General features: G+C 39.2%; 1 protein-coding gene across 3 annotated transcripts in view; it reads right to left on the bottom strand.

Annotated features, from left to right (window-relative positions):
• The window catches only part of rph3aa (rabphilin 3A homolog (mouse), a), a 47,086-nt gene that overhangs the window by 19,863 nt on the left and 5,307 nt on the right, over window positions 1-21,916 (bottom strand). For 2 of the 3 annotated variants that reach the window (XM_066650849.1, XM_066650850.1), the window contains exons 2-3: window positions 3,966-4,100; window positions 130-259 (exon numbers count right to left, since the gene is read on the bottom strand). In XM_066650849.1, the coding sequence (XP_066506946.1) occupies window positions 130-259; window positions 3,966-4,100 (265 nt within the window). Of the gene's footprint in view, window positions 1-129; window positions 260-3,965; window positions 4,101-19,728; window positions 19,872-21,916 lie in introns of those variants that run through there. The other variant, XM_066650851.1, reaches the window with a different exon arrangement.

Here is a 21,916-nt window from a genome sequence, read left to right as displayed (position 1 = left end):
TTGGTATACCACAAAAATTGACTTTTGAATTAATATTTCACTATGTGTGAGTTAGGGGGAGCTCCAGTTCCCCAAATGCACATTTTTCATAATCATTAGCAAGGCTCCTAAAGCTTCTAGATTGGCTACCTTCTTGCACTCCTCACACATGACAGAGTTGATGCCCATCACACCGAACTGTTGGCCACAGAGCAGACAGCGCAAATGGCCATCACCACAGGCCGTCTGTTTCATTCTGTCCAGGCGACTGACCAGGTGCCTGTGGGATTTGACAGAAAGGACAGGTTTAGGACATCTTCTCCCAATTGGAAATGTAAACATTCTTGTTAAAATAGTTAGAACTAGCACAGTGCTTAAGGGTTATCTATTGGGGCATTGCCATTCCAATTATTCTTCGTGTCCTTTTTTATATCTATTGGTGCTTTTCCACTGCATGGTATTTATCCTACTCGACTCTACTCGCTTTTTGGTACCTGGTTTCTTTTCCACCACATTGGCTCTACCCCCTGAAATGTAGTGGGTGACATCACAAAACACAATCTCTAACAGGAACCGTGTGTATGGAAACAGTGGTAAAATTAAAAGTTGTTCACGATTGTTATCAAAAAATCATTTTATAAAATTCAGAAGATGTTTCCTGATGATTTGCTTGCTCTCTAGTCCGTTTGCATGCACATTAGATGTATGTATGAAGCCCTGTGTCTGTACATGAGTAAAAAACAAAGTATCTCAGTCCGATATGCTAGGCTTTCTTTCTCTGCTCATAGCAAAAGCATCTGGAGTTTTTAGACTATAGAGAGTACTCCAAAAGTTGAAAAGCACAAACTAAAATGAGGATATTGTGCTTTTCCTGCCCCACAGGTGGGTATTTTTGCTGTTTCAAATCACTTACAGTGGAAATGTCTCTAAACTTGAGAGACGGCTAACTGCAGTACCAAAAATCATCTCTGACCAATCAGTTCTCTACAGTGTACCATATACTAGGTATCAAATTTGTCTAATGGAAAAGCAAAAAATTGAGCAGATTTGAGCTGAGTCAAGTAGGTACCATGCAGTGGAAAAGCCCTCTTTCTGAATGTTGCCTATATAATCATTTAAGATAAGTTCAATCATGTTTGTGATTGGAATGTTATGGCCTACAGTGGCTTTTCATCCCAAGGTAGTTCAGCATGCATTGTGATCTGATCTGCATTTGTATATAAACACCTTATGACTGGAACTTTCTGTGCACACAAACACATTGTAATCGGATCTGTGTGTGTGTGTGTGTGTGTGTGTGTGTGTGTGTGTGTGTGTGTGTATAAATGCATTGTGCACTGTGATCAGATCTGCTTGTGTGTATAAACACAATGCAGTGTGATCACATTTACTGTCTCACCATAATCTTCCTATTGTTTTACCTCCTTGTTGTTGCTGAGAAAATGGAGGACAATCAGCTGTGAAGCACAAGGTTAAATTGGAATCTTATGTGGAAAAGCAGGATTCGTAAAACCACAGAAGCTACATCTAAAAAGGTGTCTTGACTGGATGATGATTAGACCACCATGATCAGATCAAAGTGATTAAATGTTAATGTCAAGTGTTATCAGGACCTACATTGTGGGATGACGGTATAAATAATAGGTACCTTTCTGTTCATGAACCTTTTGATTCTCTCCTGATTGTAAGATTAAATACATTACTTGCTTAGTTTCTTATGTAGCTGGTTTTTTTTTTGCTGTCTGTGTGCGCACCTCATCAACATCACCTTCCCCTCCTCTGTGTTTATCGGACATACCACTCATGAATTACTTCTGGACGGCTGGGTCTGGATAGAAGGAACTGAGAATTTGTACATTTTGCCAGCTAAGTGTTGAGGTCAGGGATGCAAGAGGACCTGGGGGTAGGGGCAGAAATCAAGGGAGAGAGATGGATGCAAAGCTGTTGTTTAATTTGCACCGTTATTGCCCTGCAAAGCATTCCACCTCTGACACTTCATTGGCTGTAATGGAGCGTAAATGCACGAGCAAGCTGAAGCACTTAGACATATGTGCTTGTGCTGAATCACTCCACAGAGCCTTTCACTGCCGCCTCTGCCACTTGAGAACAGAGGTGTGAAAGAAGCCCTATTACCATCTGTGCTCTCACTTTCTCTCTCTCTCTCTCTCTCCATCACAAGCTTAGCAGTAAGGACTAATTAATTAATAGCTTAATGGAAAAGCTGAAAATATACACAATTGCTTCGTACCTTAAAACAATGAGCCAGATCATGTTTTCGGCTTCACATATATTTATCAGCTGTGAGGTAATGGCTCACATCCCCAAATTGGAATTGTGCAAACTGAATTTCTGTGTCATAACATCAGCAGTGCAACATACATTTGTCCACAGTCGACTAAATATCATGACCATATTATATAAACATAGCACAAATGTAAGGAAATTTGTGTTTGGTAGATTACTTCTTTGTTGTAACAATGCTTCTTGGCAATAAATCTTATACCTTTGGAAAGCTTGTTAATTTCCCTTTTAAATGGTGCCACATTTGTAAGAAATATACATTTGTGGGATGAGCAGTAGAGGTGAGGATGTGGGTTGGCCCATGAAATATTTGCCAAATCCTCTCTGCCAAAGCCAAACAGCTTATTCTGTCATTGACTTGTTTGGTGTGTGGTGGACTGGATGATTGAAGTTTGAAGAAACTAGACGTATTGGCAATTTAACCAATTATTAATTTAACAAACAGGAGCCTCAGTAGCGTGTTGAAGAACCATACACAACCACAACAGCCTGGCACCTCTCACTCATGCTGGTCACCAGCCTGATCACACGCTGCTGTGGGATGGATCCCATTGTTTGATGGAGCCACTGGTTGCAGAATTTCATCTCGATATTTCTCTGCATTGAGATTACCTCCAATGATGACAAGCCTTGTTTTTCCAGTGAGGGAGATGCCGCCCCACACCATCACACAAAACAAGCTGTTTGGTATTGGCAGGAGGGATTTGGCAAATTTTTCATTGGTGCATCCCATATACTCAGCTCTACTGCTCATCCCACAAATGCATGTTCCTTACGAATGTGGCACCATTTAAAAGAGAAATTAACAGAATTTCCAATGGTATAAGATTTAAAGCCAAAAAGCATTGTTAAAACAAAGAAATAATGTACCAAACACAAATTTCCTTATTTTTTTGCTATGTTTACATCCAATCAAGACACCTTTTCAGATGTAGCTTCAGTGGTCATAAACATCTTGCTTTTCCACATAATATTCCAAATTAATCTTGTATTTCACAGCTGTTTGTCCTCCATTTTCTCATCAACAACAAGGAAGTAAAACATGCAGATCTATTCACAATGCATTCACACACACACACACACACACACACACACACAGACACAGACACAGACACAGACACAGACAGACAGACAGAGCCCTCTGGTATCTAGCAAGATACAAAGACAATATTAGAGCCTGTCTTAAATCTTGTAATTTGCCAGGTGCAACCAGCACAGATTGTACTAGAGGTGACAGCACACAGATGCTAGATTTAGACTGAGATCTGGGGAATCTGAGGCAACTCCTTAAGCTCATAAATTTTTCTGAAACCATTAAGAAAAAAATATGTCCTGAATGACAGTGTGCATTTTCCTACTGCCAGCAGGGAATGCCATTGCTACGAAGGGTTGTAGCTAATCTACAATAATGCTTAGGTAAGTGACGTGTCAATCTGTCGTCAGCATGCATTCCCAGACCCAGGGTTTCCTCTCAGAACATTGCCAAGATCATCAGACTCCCTCTACTCACTAGTATTAAGCAGGTGGTGTTAATTTTTTTAGCTCATTAATATAAGCATGAATTGCATTTTAGCTAGAAGCACATTTCAAACACCAAACATTTATGTTGTTCCCCAAAATTTATTGAGATAGTTGGTACCCCACTGGCAGAAAAAGGAGTCAGGCTTCTACTCAGCAGGTCTCACCCAATCCTCTCCTGCTCCATGGCCTCCATCATCTTAGCGCGGGCCAGCACGCTGTTGATCATTTCCTTCTCCTCATCGGTCAGATCCTCAGCTCCAGTGCATTCCATCTGTCCAGCATACATCCCACAGTCAGTCCTAGAGCCATGAAGAGAGAGCAGAAGGGTCACACACAAACACACGCACATTTATGCTAAATACAGCAGCCAACACTTTAGCTAGCAGGCTACCATCTCACTGAGAATGAAATGCTGTTGACTGGATGTGGCTAGTTTCTGTGTAGAATTATTCCTACTGAATACAGTGGATAACACCGAATGCCAAACCCATTCAACATGGAGAAGCAAACACTTATATATAATTTTAGCAACTGCACTAGAAACTTTGAAAATGAAATATAGCTGAAACAAAAATGTGGGTAAAGCACTCTAGTGATTTACTCTAGTGGCTTGATCTTGTGAAGAGACATTCATTTAAAGCATAAATATCTAAGAAACAGTTGTCTAATGTTGTGAAAATGAATCCTTAGTGATCCTAGGGTCATGGTATTGTGGGTTCAATTCCCACCTCGGGTCACTGTGCGTGAGAAATTTCCTGTGTTCTCTCTGTGTCTGTTTGGGATTTCTATGTGCGCTGCAGTTCCTTCCCACAGCCTAACAACATAGTTGGTAGATGGATAGGCTGTTCAAAAGTGTCCATATGGGGTGTGTGTGTGTGTGTGTGTGTGTGTGTGTGGGTGGGTGAATGTGAGGGGTGCTCTGTGTTAGACTGTTGCTCTGACCTTCCCGGCCCCTGGCACTTCAAACGATTCCGGCCAACAAGGCTGTTTAACACAACAGAATCGGGACACAAGTGTTCTCCTCTCAGCATGTTGACGTGTCCAAGAGAAAGACTACATTTATTCAAATATTTCTGGACTAATCAGCAGTGATTAGTTTAACGATTAGCAGGATAGTACATATTTAAATAAGAGATTATGTGTGGTGAACACTCTTTTATATATGTTTCTGTTACATATTACAAAATGGCAATTTTACTTTCTTGCTTTGGGCAGGAATCCTATAAATGTGAATTCAATGCATGTTTTGCCACAGGTGACAGTTCTGCTTATGCACGCAGATACCATATTTAATAGGACTGCAACACATCCATCACCATTAGCTCTGATTGGGTGCATGCTATATTACAGACTATTCTGCTAGTGTTACTGAGGTCTGACAGCATATATGACCTTATAAAGGTACTATAGAATGTATTGTAACTGCTGTTCAGTATATATACACACTGGGTTAATACGCAGGATACTGGATAGTGCTCTCGTTAGCATCGGTTGCTTACATGATAGTATCTGATGTTCACTTTGGAGTGCAGGTGCTCACTTGACAGTATCATTTGGTAGTATCAGGTGCAACACACGTTGTAGTATCTGGTGTCCACCTTGTAGAATCTAGTGCACACGTAGTAGCATGGAACTCACCAGCATCAAATAAAGAAATAAATAAAGAAATAAATAAATAAAAATACCTTATTCTGAGTTAAATAAAACATTGTACACTAGTTACAACACATAAGAACATTGAGACTGCTCACTTGATATTATCTGCTCCCATGATACAATCAAGAACACACAAAACCCCTCACAGACAGTCACCTGAGTGGGGCTCGAACCCACAACCTCCAGGTCCCTGGAGCTGTGTGACAGTGACACTAACTGCTGCACCGCCGTGCCGCCCCATGATAGCATTGTGCTCACAACTTTTACCTGGGCCTTGCTAGAACTAAATTTGTTTTCCTACAAAAATATTCCACACCCTTTCAGATGCACTTAAAAAAATAAATAAATCAGGGACTGAGGTCCTGCATGGCTGCACTGTGTGGCTGCAGTGATGAGCTGAATGGAAATGTGGTGTTGGCTTTTTGACATTACAGTGTGTCGTATCATCAGTGAGTCAGTGGGCTGCTCTTTCCAGCTGGGCTTGTGTTAGTCAGATGCTTTTTTGCTTTTTTTTTCCTTTTCCCCGATAGAGACGCCCTGAGAGGTGATTGAAATGTCGAGAGAGAGAGAGAGAGAGAGAGAGAGAGAGAGAGAGCACTGACAGTGAAGGCGATCTGGCAGAAGACGTGACTGATTGCTGTCTGAAGGAAGAGGAATAGAGAGAGAGAGAGAGAGAGAGAGAGAGAGAGAAAGAGGCAAACACATGATCGGAAACTGCCTCGCACTCACCATCACTGCCACTATTCATCTCATCAGCGCCTTTCAAAAGCCTGCGCATCAGAAAACAAGTGCAGATTCATGCTCTCGCTAATGGAGCTCTGCAGCTTTAAATGTTCATTTGAAACATTCGTCTTCCAAAAGTGTGACTGTGTGCCTTTCTGCTGGAGGAAATAAAGGTTTCTAGAAATGAAGATTCGAAGATAAAGGCAGTCACTTCATAAACAATATCTCCATGTTGTGCACTGCCCTTTTATAGAGCTGGATGCTTCCCTCTGACACTATGGGGTTATATAAACCACAGACGCAAAAAAAGCCTCTGAGTCATTTCATCTTTTTAGCACAAGTTTGGAGCTGGCTTATCTAAAGTTGCTTGCTGGCAATACATACAAAAATAAGTATACAAATAATTTAAAATTAATTTCAAACCACAGGTTCTAAATACAAGGTATCATGGACAAATGAGACTACTACATGAAGAGTCTTCATGTCTTTGTCTATTTAGTTATAATTGGAACAGCTCTGGGGTTATACACATAGTGGCCAAAGCACCTTATGTCTACACTCATTGGCCATTTAGAAACACCTTTCTTATATGGTCATAGGTAAGAGGTTGAATGCCTAGTTTCCATTACATGTTTTGTGTGATTTAATTTGACCAACGGTGCCCAGACCCTGGCACACAACTTCAGCTACATAATATCAATATGGACAGTATCTCAAAATGAGGATGGTATTTCACATCTGTGACATGGTGTGTGTTTGTTCTGTGTCTGATCAAGTTAAAGCCAAGGCAAAATTAAGCAATTTAGATGCATTAAAAAAAAAGCCACATGTAGGGGGCTCTGTGGGAGTCCGCTGACTGGTGATATCACGCTCTGAAAACGAGTGTGAAAGAAAACACAAGTCCAGTAACCCACCATATTTGTGGGTTTAGCACCAATTGTGGCTTAAATGAGAGAGGAAGGAAGCTAAAATCAGACAAAACACTCTGAATACACTTCACTCAATACTGTGCTGACAGACTTAATCCTATAAATGTGTGTGATTTAAGCCAGAGTTAGCTTGTTAGCTTACTTATCTAAACCTAGCTAGCCAGGTGCTTATTTTGACCAGGACCTGCCTTATTTTGTTTATTTGCTAACTTTTCTGTTCCTCCAACACAAGTCGCTGGACTTTTCTCTATTAAACACAGGTTTTTATCGCCAGCATGTGAGTCAGTGTGTGCAAGCACTTCAAAAACACTCAACACTGTGCTGACAGAAATGAGGATTAGCACAGCCAGACACTGCACATCGTCCACCCCAGTAATAATGTATACTGTCTTCATATTTTGAGATGGTATAACAGTATGACAAAAGTGGATACCACCCATCACTAGTAAGTTTACAGTTTCAGTTGCTGCGCAATTTATTAGTCACCACTTCCTACATTTATCAACCTAAAAGACCACTAAGGCTACAAATGATTAAATGATGGTCCATTCTCAGCACAGCACTTACATTGACAGGCTTGCTATAGCAAAGACAACACATTGTACTATGAAACCCCTGGGCACAATCATTTTTTGTGTCCCCCTCCAGAATTTGGAGAGAGAGGACTTTGCTGTATACTGCACACTCATTATAAGAAATGAGTCATCATGTTATTCAGGCAAGGGGAGGTTTCATGAAGTATAAAATACAGGGGGCACATCTTAAACTAACTTTACTGTAGATACAGGCTGGATTTTTTTCCACATTTTCAGTATGAGACTGAGCTAGTAAAAGGACCATACAGTCATTACCACCCAAAAACACATCAGTATCTATAGGAAAAAGGTTATTGATTACTTTCACATTTTTACAAAACATGCAACTCACAAGCAATGAAGAATTCAATATCTTTGTAGTCTTTGAATGAACCAGTCTATGTTGTCTACAGTCTATGGCAGCCATGTTTAAAATACAGAATACATAATATCTGTATACATCTGGACCACAAGGTGTCAAAATACTGACTGTTTCATAACATAAAGAAGGTTGATAAAAGAAAACATCATCTATTAATTAATCTAATGTAACCAAAGACACCTGCAGACAATCAAAACCCCTGGTACATATGGCTGGTCTGTAATCCAGCCCTGTATATAGGGGTGTTAGTTTGTATGTACATTTTGCGTGATATAACCTGAAAATTTATTGCCCGCTCTATTAGACATGTTTACTTTCTAGGTACACCATGTAAATGTACAGCTTGAGACAAAAACTCATGTATTTTCCAGGCTAAATTTGTATTGGTCATCCTCTACTCTTTCAGCAGTGATCAGTTGCTGACCACATGACTCTTGGCTGGACATTTTGGCAGATTATTCTAAGCACAGCAGTGACATTTGAGGTGTTTAAAAACTCAATATGCCTGATAAAATCATATGAATTCCTTACACAGGCTATGCTGTAACTATATTTTTGATCATCTAAACCTTCAACATACTATTTTTGTAGGTGTTTCTACACTGAATGGTCACTGGATTAGAAACACGTACCTTGTATCTACACTTGTATTTTATCACCTCCATGGACCATACAGGAGCATTTCGTAGTTCTACAATTGCAGACTGCAGTCCAACTGTTTCTCTGCATACTTTATGCCTGTTTATCAATGCTCCCGACCACCAAAGAGAAGGTATGATTCGGGTGGTGGATCCTTTTCAGTGCTGCAATAACACTGATGTGGTGGTAATGTGTTAGTGTGTGTTGTGCTGGTATAAGTGAATCAGACACAGCAGGGCTGCTAGATATTTTAACACCTTAGTGTCACTACTGAACTGACAAGTCTAGTCCACAAACCAAAAATATCCAGCCAACAGCATCTTATCAAAGGCATCCTATGTCTACTGAAAAAGAAAGAGGATCACCAACACAAACCCTCCAGCAACAGATGAACTACTGTCACTGACGTGTGATTTTGGACCGTGGGAGGAAACCAGAGCACCCGGAGGAAACCCATGTGGACACAGTGAGAAAAAACCAAACTCCTCACAGACAGTCACCCGGAGCAGGACTTAAACCCTACTGTCTCTGATTTTACTTCTACAAGGTGGACCAACAAGGTCACATAACCACAACGTCAGTGCAGCACTGAGAATGATCCACCACCAAAATCATACCTGCTCTGTGGAGGTCCTGAGCATTGAAGTACAGGGTGAAACAGGGATAAGAATGTTTACAGTGAAACAGTTGGACTTCACTCTGGAACTGTAGAACTACAAAGTGCTCCTGTGAAGCTGAGAGAATGGACAATGAGTGTAGAATGTAGGTGTTCCTAACCCAGTGACCATTCAGTGTAATAAGGTCAAATTTATCATTACTGTTAAAAAAGCTGTTAAATACAAGTTAGTTTAAAAAAAAAAAGGAAATTTTATTTAACATGAAATGACCAAAAAGCTTCAACAACTGAAAGAAATATAATTTTTCCAGTACTTAGTGTAGTGTGCCCACACTGTGACTCTATTAATGCTTCGAATTCATTTAAGAGATTTTAGTTTTTTAAAGTAATAATAATAAATCTGTTTCCACTCCTCCATCATTCTGTCTTAGAAATTGATTGTGTCTTCTGTTCCTAATGATGATGAAGTCATTCCAAGCACATCACAAACAATGCTGTTGAGGTCTGGGTTCTGGAGAAGTCAGCCATTTGTTTTTCCTGAGAATATCAGCAGCTTGTTGATTTGGTTTGGAAATATCTTTTTTTTAGTCTTGGAAAGACTCAGAATCTCCTTATATCTTAAAATATTTTTGTTATCATACATAATTTAATTTTCCCCTTTCTATGTGCATGCATTATCTTGTATGAATTATCAGCATTTTGCACAGCACTTTTGGTGTTTCTAATAAACGGACCACTAATGAATGTATATATATGGTACATAGAATTATAGGGGTGTTACACCATAGCACAGATATGTGTCAATACTAAGAAAGCTAGAGGTCATCACCTACAGAAATGCCAGCATTTATGGAGGATGGCTCCCACATCAGTCATATGCAGTCCTGTCCAGTTAGACTCCATTGTCACACATGATAATAAATTGGATCTGGGTCCTCACACTTACCGCAGGGTCAGCTGTAGCTGTGAAAGGGGCAGTACATCGCTCTTCTAAATGTCATTTGCTGTCGTAAGACATTCAGGACACTGATTGGATTACAGATTTAATGCCCCTGCTGAATTCACTGACACCCAGGCATGAACTCCACTATTTTATATGCAAAGCAATGTGAGGTTAAGGTTATTCATCTGTGAATGAGCTTCATAACGGCTCAAAAATGGCCTCAATGTCAAATGCACCAATTCCACATACCGATATTTGACATGGAGCAGAAGGAGTGGGCCAGGCAAAAGATGTTTATCCACTGAAGTCCTGATCACGTGCCATGAGGAAAATACATTAATACATTTGCAAAATATGGCAACAAAAACATCATGGTTCATTCGTTTTTTGGTTAGACTTGATTTTAAGACCTTAATGTTGACGGTGTGAGGGTGTTATTCCCCATGATGGACTGGTGCCACGTCTGGCATGTGCTCCTGCCTTGCACCCAGTGATAAATTAATGAAGTAATTATTTCATTATTTGACACTGTCTTATGAGCATTTGTTTATTTATTCTTATTGATGGTTAATGAAGTACTGCAGTATAATTTGTAGAAATGGTATAAGAGGCAGATGTAAAAATACAAGTACTATGAAAACAGTATAAGTAGCACTAATTGTAGTGGTAGTAGTAAAAGTTAAAGAAATTATACAAATTTAGCAACGTCATAAGAAATACAAGCAGAAATAACATTTCAGTTGTAGTAGAATATATGTTGTATTATTAATAGAAAAACGTAGTGTAAGTAATATTAACAGTAAAAGTAATAGATATCATAACAGTAGTAGAAATTCTGTAAAATAGAAGTAAACTCAAATGTAAATAATGCAGATTATACTGTTATTTTGATGGTAATGTAACACCGCCCTGAACATGCTGGTACTTTCCTAAAAAAACTGGCTTCAGTTCCTTTTCTCTGGACATTTCTGGTGTAGCACCCAGACCTACGCCACAGGGGTTTGATTTACACACCATTAGCCCTGGCAGAGACCAGAGAAGGCTGTACCCATTTCAAGACGATTTCACACAGCAGGACCCCAATGCCAAAACAAGGCATTCTGAATGCCGCAGCTGATTATATGGCATCCTAATGCTAAACCTCTACCATGGTGTCATCCCTGACGTTTCCTGCCTCCTGAGCTGCATTTGGCCAATCTGTTTTTTGCTAGTGTCATTGTTATTGTGTGTGTGTGTGAGTTCACATCTGAATGACCCCGGCATTTCTGTCTCTCCACCTAAGTGCCCCATCCTCAGCTGCTCCAGTGAGACTGATATTATTCCTTGACTTTATTGAGCTTTCCGACTCCACAGTGTATGAACAATCCCGAGGGCATCCCAAATTCTGTCTAGTTCTGCTCTACCTCCAACACCTGCTCTCCTCTTCCCTCCATTTAATCAACCATATTCCCCCATCTCCAAAACCTGGAACACTTTATTTAGACAGTACATTGTATATGCTTTATGGATGTTCATGTTGTCTTTAATATACAATCAATTTATTTCTTATTTTTAAGGAAGCCTAGGCTAAATCTGGTATTAAATATACCAGTAGCAAAGAACAATTAATTATTTTTTACCTTAAATGTAGTCAAATATTATATTATTTCATTATAACACATTTAACACTATTCCTATAAGGGAATTCGGGCACACTAAGGGCACACCAGCTTTAAGCCTAGATACACTGGTCATACTGGCTAGTAAAAATGACCTGTAGCTTAAAAAATTGTTGCATTCAAATAACAAATCATAATATTCACCCGAATTAGTGCAATTTATTTATTTATTTTAACCTAAACGGTTCAGCTACTTGATGATTAGACAGAATTCAAGATTTTGTATTTTGTCCTTAAGTGTGGTTTTCCTACAATATCCAGGATGAATTTTACATCAGTACAACCACTGAGACCACAACATATATCCGCTTGTTGAAGCTAAATACACATTCTGCTTCTTGGCTATAATTTTAGCTCCTACATAAAAATAAAAAACACTTCAAACAGCTCATACTCCACCTTAAAGTATCTGCACTAAAGTTTCAAGATACATTTTTTTCTAGCAGAGAAGCAATTATTTTTAGATAGAATCATTGCAAATGTATCTCTCAAGGGTTGAGGTAAATCTGTGATCATTTTGGCATGTTCTCACTAACTAACTGGCTAGATTTTACATGCTAGTAACATTAGCCTCATGGTTAGTTTGGTTTTGACATAAGGATTTTGAAATAAGGAAGTTAGCATTTTAACACTGACATTGCCAAATCAACTAAATTTCATCTTGCTCATCAGCAAAAAATTCAATTTATGGGTAAACAATATACAAAGTCTGAATATTGGTGCATATACTTAAAAAATGTCTCAAAATCTATTAAATGTAAGTCCAAACTCTCAAAATTTAGGCTTTTAAGTTTTATTTTAAAACAAAAAAACAGCTGACAATTTACCCAATATCTTACTAAAAACTTACTAACTGATTATCTATTTCTTAGCTAAAAGCTGAAAAATCATCCTGTGATCCCCCAACTTTTGCACACATAGAGGAATTCTAAAGCCACAAGCCAACACCGCTAACTTCAATGCTACTTTGCTTGAAGCAAAACACTCACGAAATAGGTTAACAATATGCACGGATCAAAAGGGAGGCATGGAGATTAATTTGAGCTGTTATTCTGTGAGTGGGAGGGAAACATGGCGAGATGAAGGCTATTCTAAACTCATTAATGTGCTACACAAACATGTCTGAGTGCCATTGCATCAGAGTGGAGTCAGTGGAGCAAAACGAGTCTCAGAGAGAAGGCCAGCGGTGCACAGCTCATTATTACTGATGTGACGAGAAATCATTCCAAATAACAGTACACAACTGTCAGAGATACACTATTATATACAAGCTGTGGCTGGAAGCAGCAGTATTTGTTTCAATCAGAACTGCAGACCATACAACACCTTTAGGACAAACTGTTTTTGCTTTTTTTTTTTTGGTCATGGTGCTTGAAGGGTGGTTTTCATAAGGAGCAGCTTAGGACATTGAGCCAGTGCGGCCAGAGATACTTTTTAAAATTGATTTATCATTTGCCAAAATGAATCCAGAGTGTCAGAAATGTTTCAGCATTACTCTAACGTCAGAAGATCGTCAGTTAATTACTCTCTGAAAAACTGTCACTGTGATGGTACCTTTCGGTCTCACTGTGGAGGTGATCTAAGGATATATATTCTGTACTTTTAGGGAACATAACCGCACCATAATCTATTAATCTATTAATTCTATTAATTGTGTCATTCACTCACATAAATATTCTGTATCTGGAACTATGGTTGGTGAGGATGCTACATACAATACAGTATAATATTTGAGTGGTAGAGCCTTTTGTAACATGTAAATGGCAGCACTGCAATATTGATTAAGCACTGATATGAACTGTACACTCTTAGAAAAACAAGAGCAAAGAGAAATTAGCCAAGCCTAGGCAAGGTTTTGCCGGACCGCCATTAGCCATATAACCATATTCACAAAGGTGTTTCTGGCATTTCAAAAACAGGAAAGCTCAAAATACATACCCATTGTCATTGAAAGGTCTGGTGAACCTTTGGTGCTTCATGTCAATGTATTTGTTTACATTTGTTTTTTGTTATGTGATTGTGTTTTACAGAAAATATGGAGGGGAGGACTAATAAATGTAGAAATGAAAAAAGGAGCACGTCAAGTTCTGTTCATAAAATATAACACCGGCATCAGTGTTTTTCTTGTTCATTTAATTTAAAAATAAATACTAGATGACCTACCATAAAAGAACAATGAAGAACAAGAACATTTTGTTGATTTTAAGAATTACAAGTATTTATTTATTCAATGTAAGTGGTCAGAGATAAAACAAAGTTTAATGTGGCTATGGGCAGTTTTATAAACAGGCTAATGCCACAAAATGTCTCCCCACCACAAATACACACACGTGAAATAAGACAAATTCAGCAGTCCTCCTCTCTCTGTGAGATATTACACATGTGTAAATATTGCCGAGTTCCGAGTCGTCCGGTTGAGCTTGTGAACTAACCATCATCGAGCCGAGGCTCTTGCTAATGTGCATAGTGTCACGCTAAACACAGCCCCAGAAACACACACAAATGGAGCGTGGTCCTGTCTGATTTCCTATTTTTCAGCCACGGTTCGCACTGAAGAACCTACTGTTCTTTGGTTCCAGCTGGGAACTTTGCTGGTTTATGTCGGTGAAAACACGAAGAACAGTTCCAAATATAGTTCATGTGTTGGAATGTGAAATATGGCTGAACTAACAACAGACAGCCAAGTTCTCTCTGTGAAATATGGCTGAATTAACAGTTCCTACTTACACATTAGCATTTCAACATTAGCAGTCAGTCAGTCAGTCAGTAAGGGAAAATGTCTCTTATAGGCCGGCCCCGTAGGTTTGTCAGGCAAAAAAGCTACAGTACAGATAAATTATTGTTCCTAAAGGTACAAACAGTGTAAATGTACCTTTAAAGGATAGAATAGTGGTTTTAAAGTCTAGTTGTGTTCCCGAAAACGTACATTACATTAGAGGTGAATATTTGTACATTTTCATTTTAGAACTGTGTACAATAAAGGACATTATATAAGTCCTGGTGATGAAATGGAGCATATGAAATCAACACAGTTTTAACATCTACAGTTTTAATAGAATAAGGTACAATGATGTTCCCTAACTACAGGTACAGAATATGTATCCTTGAGGGTACCACCACAGTGACAGGGTTAGGGTCCTACTGATATGTTTTATGGGGTGTGTGTGTCTTCAGGGGTTCTACCTATTTTTTTTTTAATCAATCGCATTATTTACTACTTTTTGACCTAATATAGCAGATTAAATTAACTGACTAATGCAGAAACACTATGACTTTACAAATGATGACAGCACATTGAGAACACTGAAACTTCAAGGCAAAGAAACTCCAGAAGCGAATTAAAAAATATATATATATACTGGATTACACAATAGGCGTTTCAGTGTATTTTTTGTGAGGAGCTAATGAGAGAGCCAGATGTTACTTGGGGGTGTGTGAGAATGTTTGTAGGGGGGTAATACAAAGAAAAATTTTTTCCTATGAAAAAAAGCTTCAAAGCGCAGTGATGCCAGGTCTGCTCCAGTGCACTGCTAGGAGAAAGCCCCTGTCATTTGGCATCCACTGCTCACTGTGTTACAGGGAAACTGTCACTAGCCCAGGGAAAGATATGGCAAATTGATGTGAAGAAAAAAAAGCATTTTAGCTGCACAGGACTGTGTGGGCTGACTAAGGGCTCTAGGGCATTCATACTGTGCTCTGTACGTATGTATTGAATATGTGTGTATCCATATGGGCACAGAATATGTCCCCAAAGTAGGAGAAGGAGAACAAAGAGGAGGAATTTGTCATGGGTTTTCAAATACTTCAAAATATGCCCTTCAATATATTCTAAAAATAGATTCAGCCTGGGATACATAATAATTTAAAACTCACCTCACTTCTCAAATGTCTTATACTTACTAGAGGGTATTTATGTGCCTGCCACACACACACACACACACACACTCACACTCGCTAATGCAACATCTGTATCAGCACAGAGCAGATCAACCACCCAAGCTCCACTTCACTGCAAGGAAGAAGCTTACCATCTTACTAAGAACCTCAACTAGTTCATCCCTTCACCAGCACTATAATGACACTCTCTTGTATGAGTCAACAGATGAAAATGAGCTTTAAGTCTAAAGCTATTTCACAGCATGGATTCACTCCAGTATGCACTTCCAACGCCGTGCAATCAAACAAGGTTTCTATATCATGAAAGCTTAACTAAACAGTAATATGCTCAATGTTAATGACTATGCCTTTAGGCGTTCCTCATGGTTTAGTTTTGGGCCCTCCTTCATTCTGTGTGTACTCTTAAGTCAATGGAAATTTGACTTAGGGGTGAGGGCTATTTTCCAGTCACTTCGTGCAGGTGAAGCAAAACAAGAGACATATCCTCCAGTGAGGCATGTTCCTTACCATCTGTCTGAAGCAGGGGAATACACACATCTGATTGTTTTGGGTTCATTAATGCCATTGCTGCCATGCCTCTCAAATGGTGCAGGGGTGTCCACTGAGGATTTTCCAGGAAGTGTCAGTTGAGCACCATAGAGAATAACAACTTTGTCCCCAAGCCCAGTGACACACTACCCTTGTGTCTGCCTTTATCTATTTTCTTTTCTTTCCCTCTCTTTGATAAGTTACCACTGCCTCTTTTAGGCTACCAGCAGAGAGAAGCCCCTTCCTCCCCACAGTACATATTCTGATTCTTTAGAACAAAAAAAAAAAATGATTGTTTGCCCTGAGAACACAAGAGTCTGTTCTTATCTGAAGTGGGCCAGTCCTACAGTTAGTTCAAAAGCCAAAACATCATGGCAGCTGTTCAGTCTCGGTTCCTCATTACAAGACAGAACACATTAATCGCCCAATTTTCAATCTGTCGCAAAGCTGCATCCGCTCTTGCTCTGATTCTGCCCCTGTATCCCAAACATCAAATGCAAGCATTTTCAAAATTAGTACCATTATGTAATTTCGTTGTTAACAATGGCTTGTTGAAATATCTGTCAGGCCAAACAATAACACCAAGTGTTCCAAAGCAAGATGTGCTTATTCACTGTGAAATACCAAGTGATCCAAGATGCAAGCTTTCATAAGTGATCACGAGAATGCTGAGATGCATTTTAAGAAAGTGTGAAAAGCCTGCACAGGGCAGAATTATGACCTGTTCTGGGGACACTCCTGCTCGAATTAGTTCTGGGTTTGTAAACATCTGCAAAGGTCTACAGAGGCTCCAGGGAGCATGACTACACTACGACTATGGTATTTTTCTGTTTCTTTATCTTTGTTTGGCTGCATTTTCAATTATTTACTACCAATTTTCAGCTGACTTCCACTGTCTTAGATCTCCCCAGTGTTTCACAACAGGCCCGTCATTACTATGCATGAAGTTACTGTCTTGTCAAACTACCAGCCACAGACCACTGCTGAGCAGCTCAGCGTTCACCTTGCCTCTAGTAAGAAGCTGAAAAATTACATTCCCTGGAACCCCAACATATCATGGCTAGGATACAAGCACTGGCAGGGTATGCTTAGAAAAGACTCTTCATTGAGCTCAGGATAAAATCCAAAGTCAAGTGTCAGCTAGAGGGGTATACAGCTCCCAGCACTGGATCATTGACTAGTGGGACATAAAGCCTGCCAGCATTCAACTGCTAATTGTGGAACTGTGTATCCCAGAAAGAAGGAGCCTCATTAATTTGGGGTGAGATGGAGTGCCATATATTATGCATAACTATTCATTACACATCAGTACCTGACCTGACTAATGCTCTTGTGATTAAAGTCAATCAAATCCTATTACTATGCATGAAACTATTATGTCTTTTCCAACTACCAGCCACAGACCACCACTGAGCAGATCAGTGTTCACCTTGCCTCTAGGTAGAAGCTGATAACTTGCATTCTCTCGCACCCAGACATAGCAAGCTTTCAACCAGGGATGGCTCTTCATGATATAGAAGAGCATCCATGGCCTTCCAAGGCCATCACAGACACGTGGGGCCTATTATCCATGCTGGAACACTTCTCTTAAGCCTGGCATTCATGTATAACAAAGATAAAATCAAAGAGAAGACTTTCAAACTATGATTCGTCTTTATGACTCACATAACTGGGTTTATTTTAAGATTTGCCTGTTAGAGAACAATTGCTTTTTTATTGCTCTTTTCTCTTTTGTTGATGCTGTCAGGCTCCAGGTCTAAGCAGTTGTAGAGGAGTTGGCTCTCCTTATATAATACACCCATCATGAGCTTCTCAAAGATGTGCGCAGATCCCAGTAGTGCTGCTCCAAACTACTTGTGCAGATCTGCTCCGAAACACGCCTGTAAATCCTCAGTGATTTCAGTAACAATGAATAAGAATGAGACATCTTCCTGTTTACCTCCCCAGACGACATACATACTATGGGTCCACAATAACATCAGAGTCATATTAGTATTGGCAGACACACTGGGTGGCCAAAAGTTTGTGGACACGACATCTAATCACTGAACACAGCAATTTTAAGATGCAGATATTTCTGACATAAGTAGGTACACACACAGCTTGTGTAACTTCTACACAAAAGCATTTCCAATAGAATGGAACAGCTGGAATGCTCCAAGGCAGCTGCATATGTGCCTACGCTCACCCTGCCCAATGGTCAGTGTAAGCCAGAGATGTATATAGCCCTGTCAGCATGGTGCTGTAGAGCATTCTGAAATTGCATTCTCTGGACAAACAGTGCAACATCTAAAGCCTTTGGGTTTGAGTTGAGTGGTCGTTGTGAATAAGATTAAGAACTAATAAATCATTCATTAATGTATTTGAGTCTTCTCAGATTAACAGAATCTGTGACTGAAAGCAAAATATGTGCATTATTATATTATGCTAAAGTGTTTGCAATTCATTCAGCGTATTCACTGAATTTCATTACTGTTAGAACAAAACCTTATGGGGTGGTTTCCCAGACAGGGATGAAGCCTAGTCCTGGACCACACAGCATTTTGTATTGAGGTTTTCCAATAAAAGGAGGATTTAGTCCAGGACTAGGCTTCATCCCTGTCTGGAAACCCATAACATTATATCAGACAAGGAAAAAAACATTTTACTAAATCTGAGACAATGTTAGAGACGTACATTTACAAATTAATTTAAAAAATAAATAAATAAATAGTAAACATTTTTAAACTAATAGAAATAAATGATATATTTTCCAGGTAGTTGCTGTTCTGATTACTTAATTTACTTAATTTAATTCAGGTTTACATATAGTAATCTGCAGATATATATACACATGAAAAACAAATATCGGCATCTGTTCTCATATGAATACATCCTTAATCCAAACCCTTCCAGTTCTGTTCCCTTTAGAAACTTGGTTTCACATTATACTGTAGTCAGCAGTGATTCCAAAACACAATATTTTAAAAACAAATATTTTTAAAAAACAATATTTTGAAAAAATTAAATAAATTAAAAATAGATTATTTTTCCAAGTTATAAATGCACTCATGAGTTATAAGCTATCACTAAAGTGAAATAACACGAGAATAAAATGAATTGCTGAAAGCAGAAAGTGGTGGACAGCTGAGTTGTCACTATCTGTATTTAAGAACAGCTTTCAGCAAAACCGTATATTAATTCCATTCAGAGATATAACATATTCCCAATAAGCACTAAAACATCCAGGGTAACACATCCAATACAGCCTAGTGCCACACGTGTGGCTTTAGTCACCATCATCTCAAAGAATACATCTAGGAAATCTGAACTATTAATTTCTGTTCTATTCTACAGCTCAAACCTGCACAAGAATAACAATCTGACCCCTACTGAACTTACCCGCTGTTTCCGGAGCTGTTATTACTCAGGAAAGTCGCTGATTCGAGCAGCAGAGAGAAGAGGAGTTCACAGCTCTCCACGCTTTAACACTGCTGTCTGAGCAGAGGCGAGACCACGCCCCCTCACTCAGTGGAGCGCACACACGTAGCCCACTCCCAAATGGAGCCCTAAGCCCTGTGGTCCTCCTAAAGTCTACACTGTGGTGACGTCAATAAGCACACTTCAGGGCAAAATACCTCTAGGGTGCATCAAACACTGCAACTGTGACAGATTTCCAGTTTCTACAAGTGCCTGGATGTACTTGTTATGAATGCCCTGTCTGTCGGGTTACGTATTGTATTGACTGGATGTATGCCATTTTTAATAGGAATAACGTATGTCAAGATTGAGGCACATGAGACGCTAATACAACCACTTGGCAACTTCTTAGCAACCACCCGGGAGTATATGGAACATTGTCAACGAAAAATACATATTGGGAAAAATTAATAAATAAATAAAATACCGGAAATCCACATTAGCAACACACTATTACACCAACTTAGCATCATCTTAATAACCACCTGGGGCAGCCTAGCAACCAATGTATAGCAACTGGAATATTGTAACGACCACCCAAAAACACTTTACCAACACTATTGCAGCCATTTCACAACCACATTAGTTCACAGCAGCATGAGCCACCATAAAAAACATATCAGAGCAACCACCACAGTAATGATTTAGGACACTTCAGCCACCACTCGGTTTATTGAGAAACTGTCTAGAAAAACATTAGCTACACCAGAGCAACCAATTAGCAACATGTTAGCAACCATCTAACATACCACAGAAACCACCAAAACACAGTTTCACCCTAGTGACCATGTAGGAGCGCCCTGGCAGCTACCTGGAATGCCGTAGGGACAACTGAAGACTGCCATTCTGTGCTTTGTTCAAAAATGCACTTTTCTAATTTGTGAGATAGTTTGGAATATACTGTGTCTCAATTAAGATTATAAACAAAATTCATTTTTAGAGTTTATAAAAGAGCACATTCATATTCAATTTGCATCTCATTATCATGCCCCAACATTTAATACTAATGAGAAAGGATAGCTTCTCATATGAGCTAGCAAGTCATAATCATGACATGCTAAGTTACAGGACCTTGGAAAACAGGTTTTAACTCTAAATTGTGGGATAGGACTATATGATTGCAATCAGATACTCTGAACTCTAAAAGATAACAAGGGACCTATTATTATTTCAAGTGGAGGAAACAGGCTTTCATCTTCATCGGCTAATCAGCAAAGACTTCTTGAATTGATCTGGCGGTGTTGGCTGAAGGGAAGCCAAATGGATTGTTCTACTTGATTTACAATGGTCACCAACCCCGCTCCTGAAGACTCTGCTTCCTGCAGAATAAGTGACCCTACATGGTCCATCTAATTATTGGATTCAGAAATACTCAGCTGAAAAGTAGAGCCTTGGCAGCATAAGCGGCACAGGATTGAACTGAAGATTATATTGATTAAAAAATAAAATCTCATTGGTGTCAGCCCTCAGAATAACCTCATGTACAGCCTCCATATGGTCAAGATACAAACTTGGAAATATGGTCTTACATCAGTTCTTGCCCCAGCCCCATAGGCCCTTTTTGAAGCGCATGCTTTCACGCTGTAATTAAAGGGAGAACAAGGGTCTAAGCCCTTCATTTTAACTTATTCATTTTCATGTACATGATCCTCACAAACACATCTGTTCAATGTTGTTTTCAAACAAAAGAGAAAATGTTTTTCTATTCCTCCAGTTCCAAGCCATCTTTCTAATTGGTTTATGGGAAGGATGTTAGTGGATTGCGGGTGATTGTGTTCTAATGCACAGTTTTTTGAGAATGGAGAATAATTTTCTTAATATGCAAAGTCATTTTCACAACACATCCTATTAAATTTTTGCTATGGCTAGTTTAGTATCATTGGCTTTTCAAGATAACAATATAAATACCAGGATATCTTGCAAAATATGATTTTATTATTCTTGCTTTTAGAAATTATAGCAAGTGAATCCAATCTCACTTGAGATTTTGATAAAATTACATTCATTCATTCATTATCTGTAACCCTTATCCATTTCAGGGTCGCGGTGGGTCCAGAGCCTACCTGGAATCATTGGGCGCAAGGCAGGAATACACCCTGGAGGGGGCGCC

The sequence above is a fragment of the Hoplias malabaricus genome, chromosome 18 (genome assembly GCF_029633855.1).
Source record: "Hoplias malabaricus isolate fHopMal1 chromosome 18, fHopMal1.hap1, whole genome shotgun sequence".
NCBI lineage: Eukaryota > Metazoa > Chordata > Actinopteri > Characiformes > Erythrinidae > Hoplias > Hoplias malabaricus.
The sequence above is the reverse complement of the archived record's forward strand: the minus strand, read 5'-3'. Positions and strand labels throughout refer to the sequence as shown.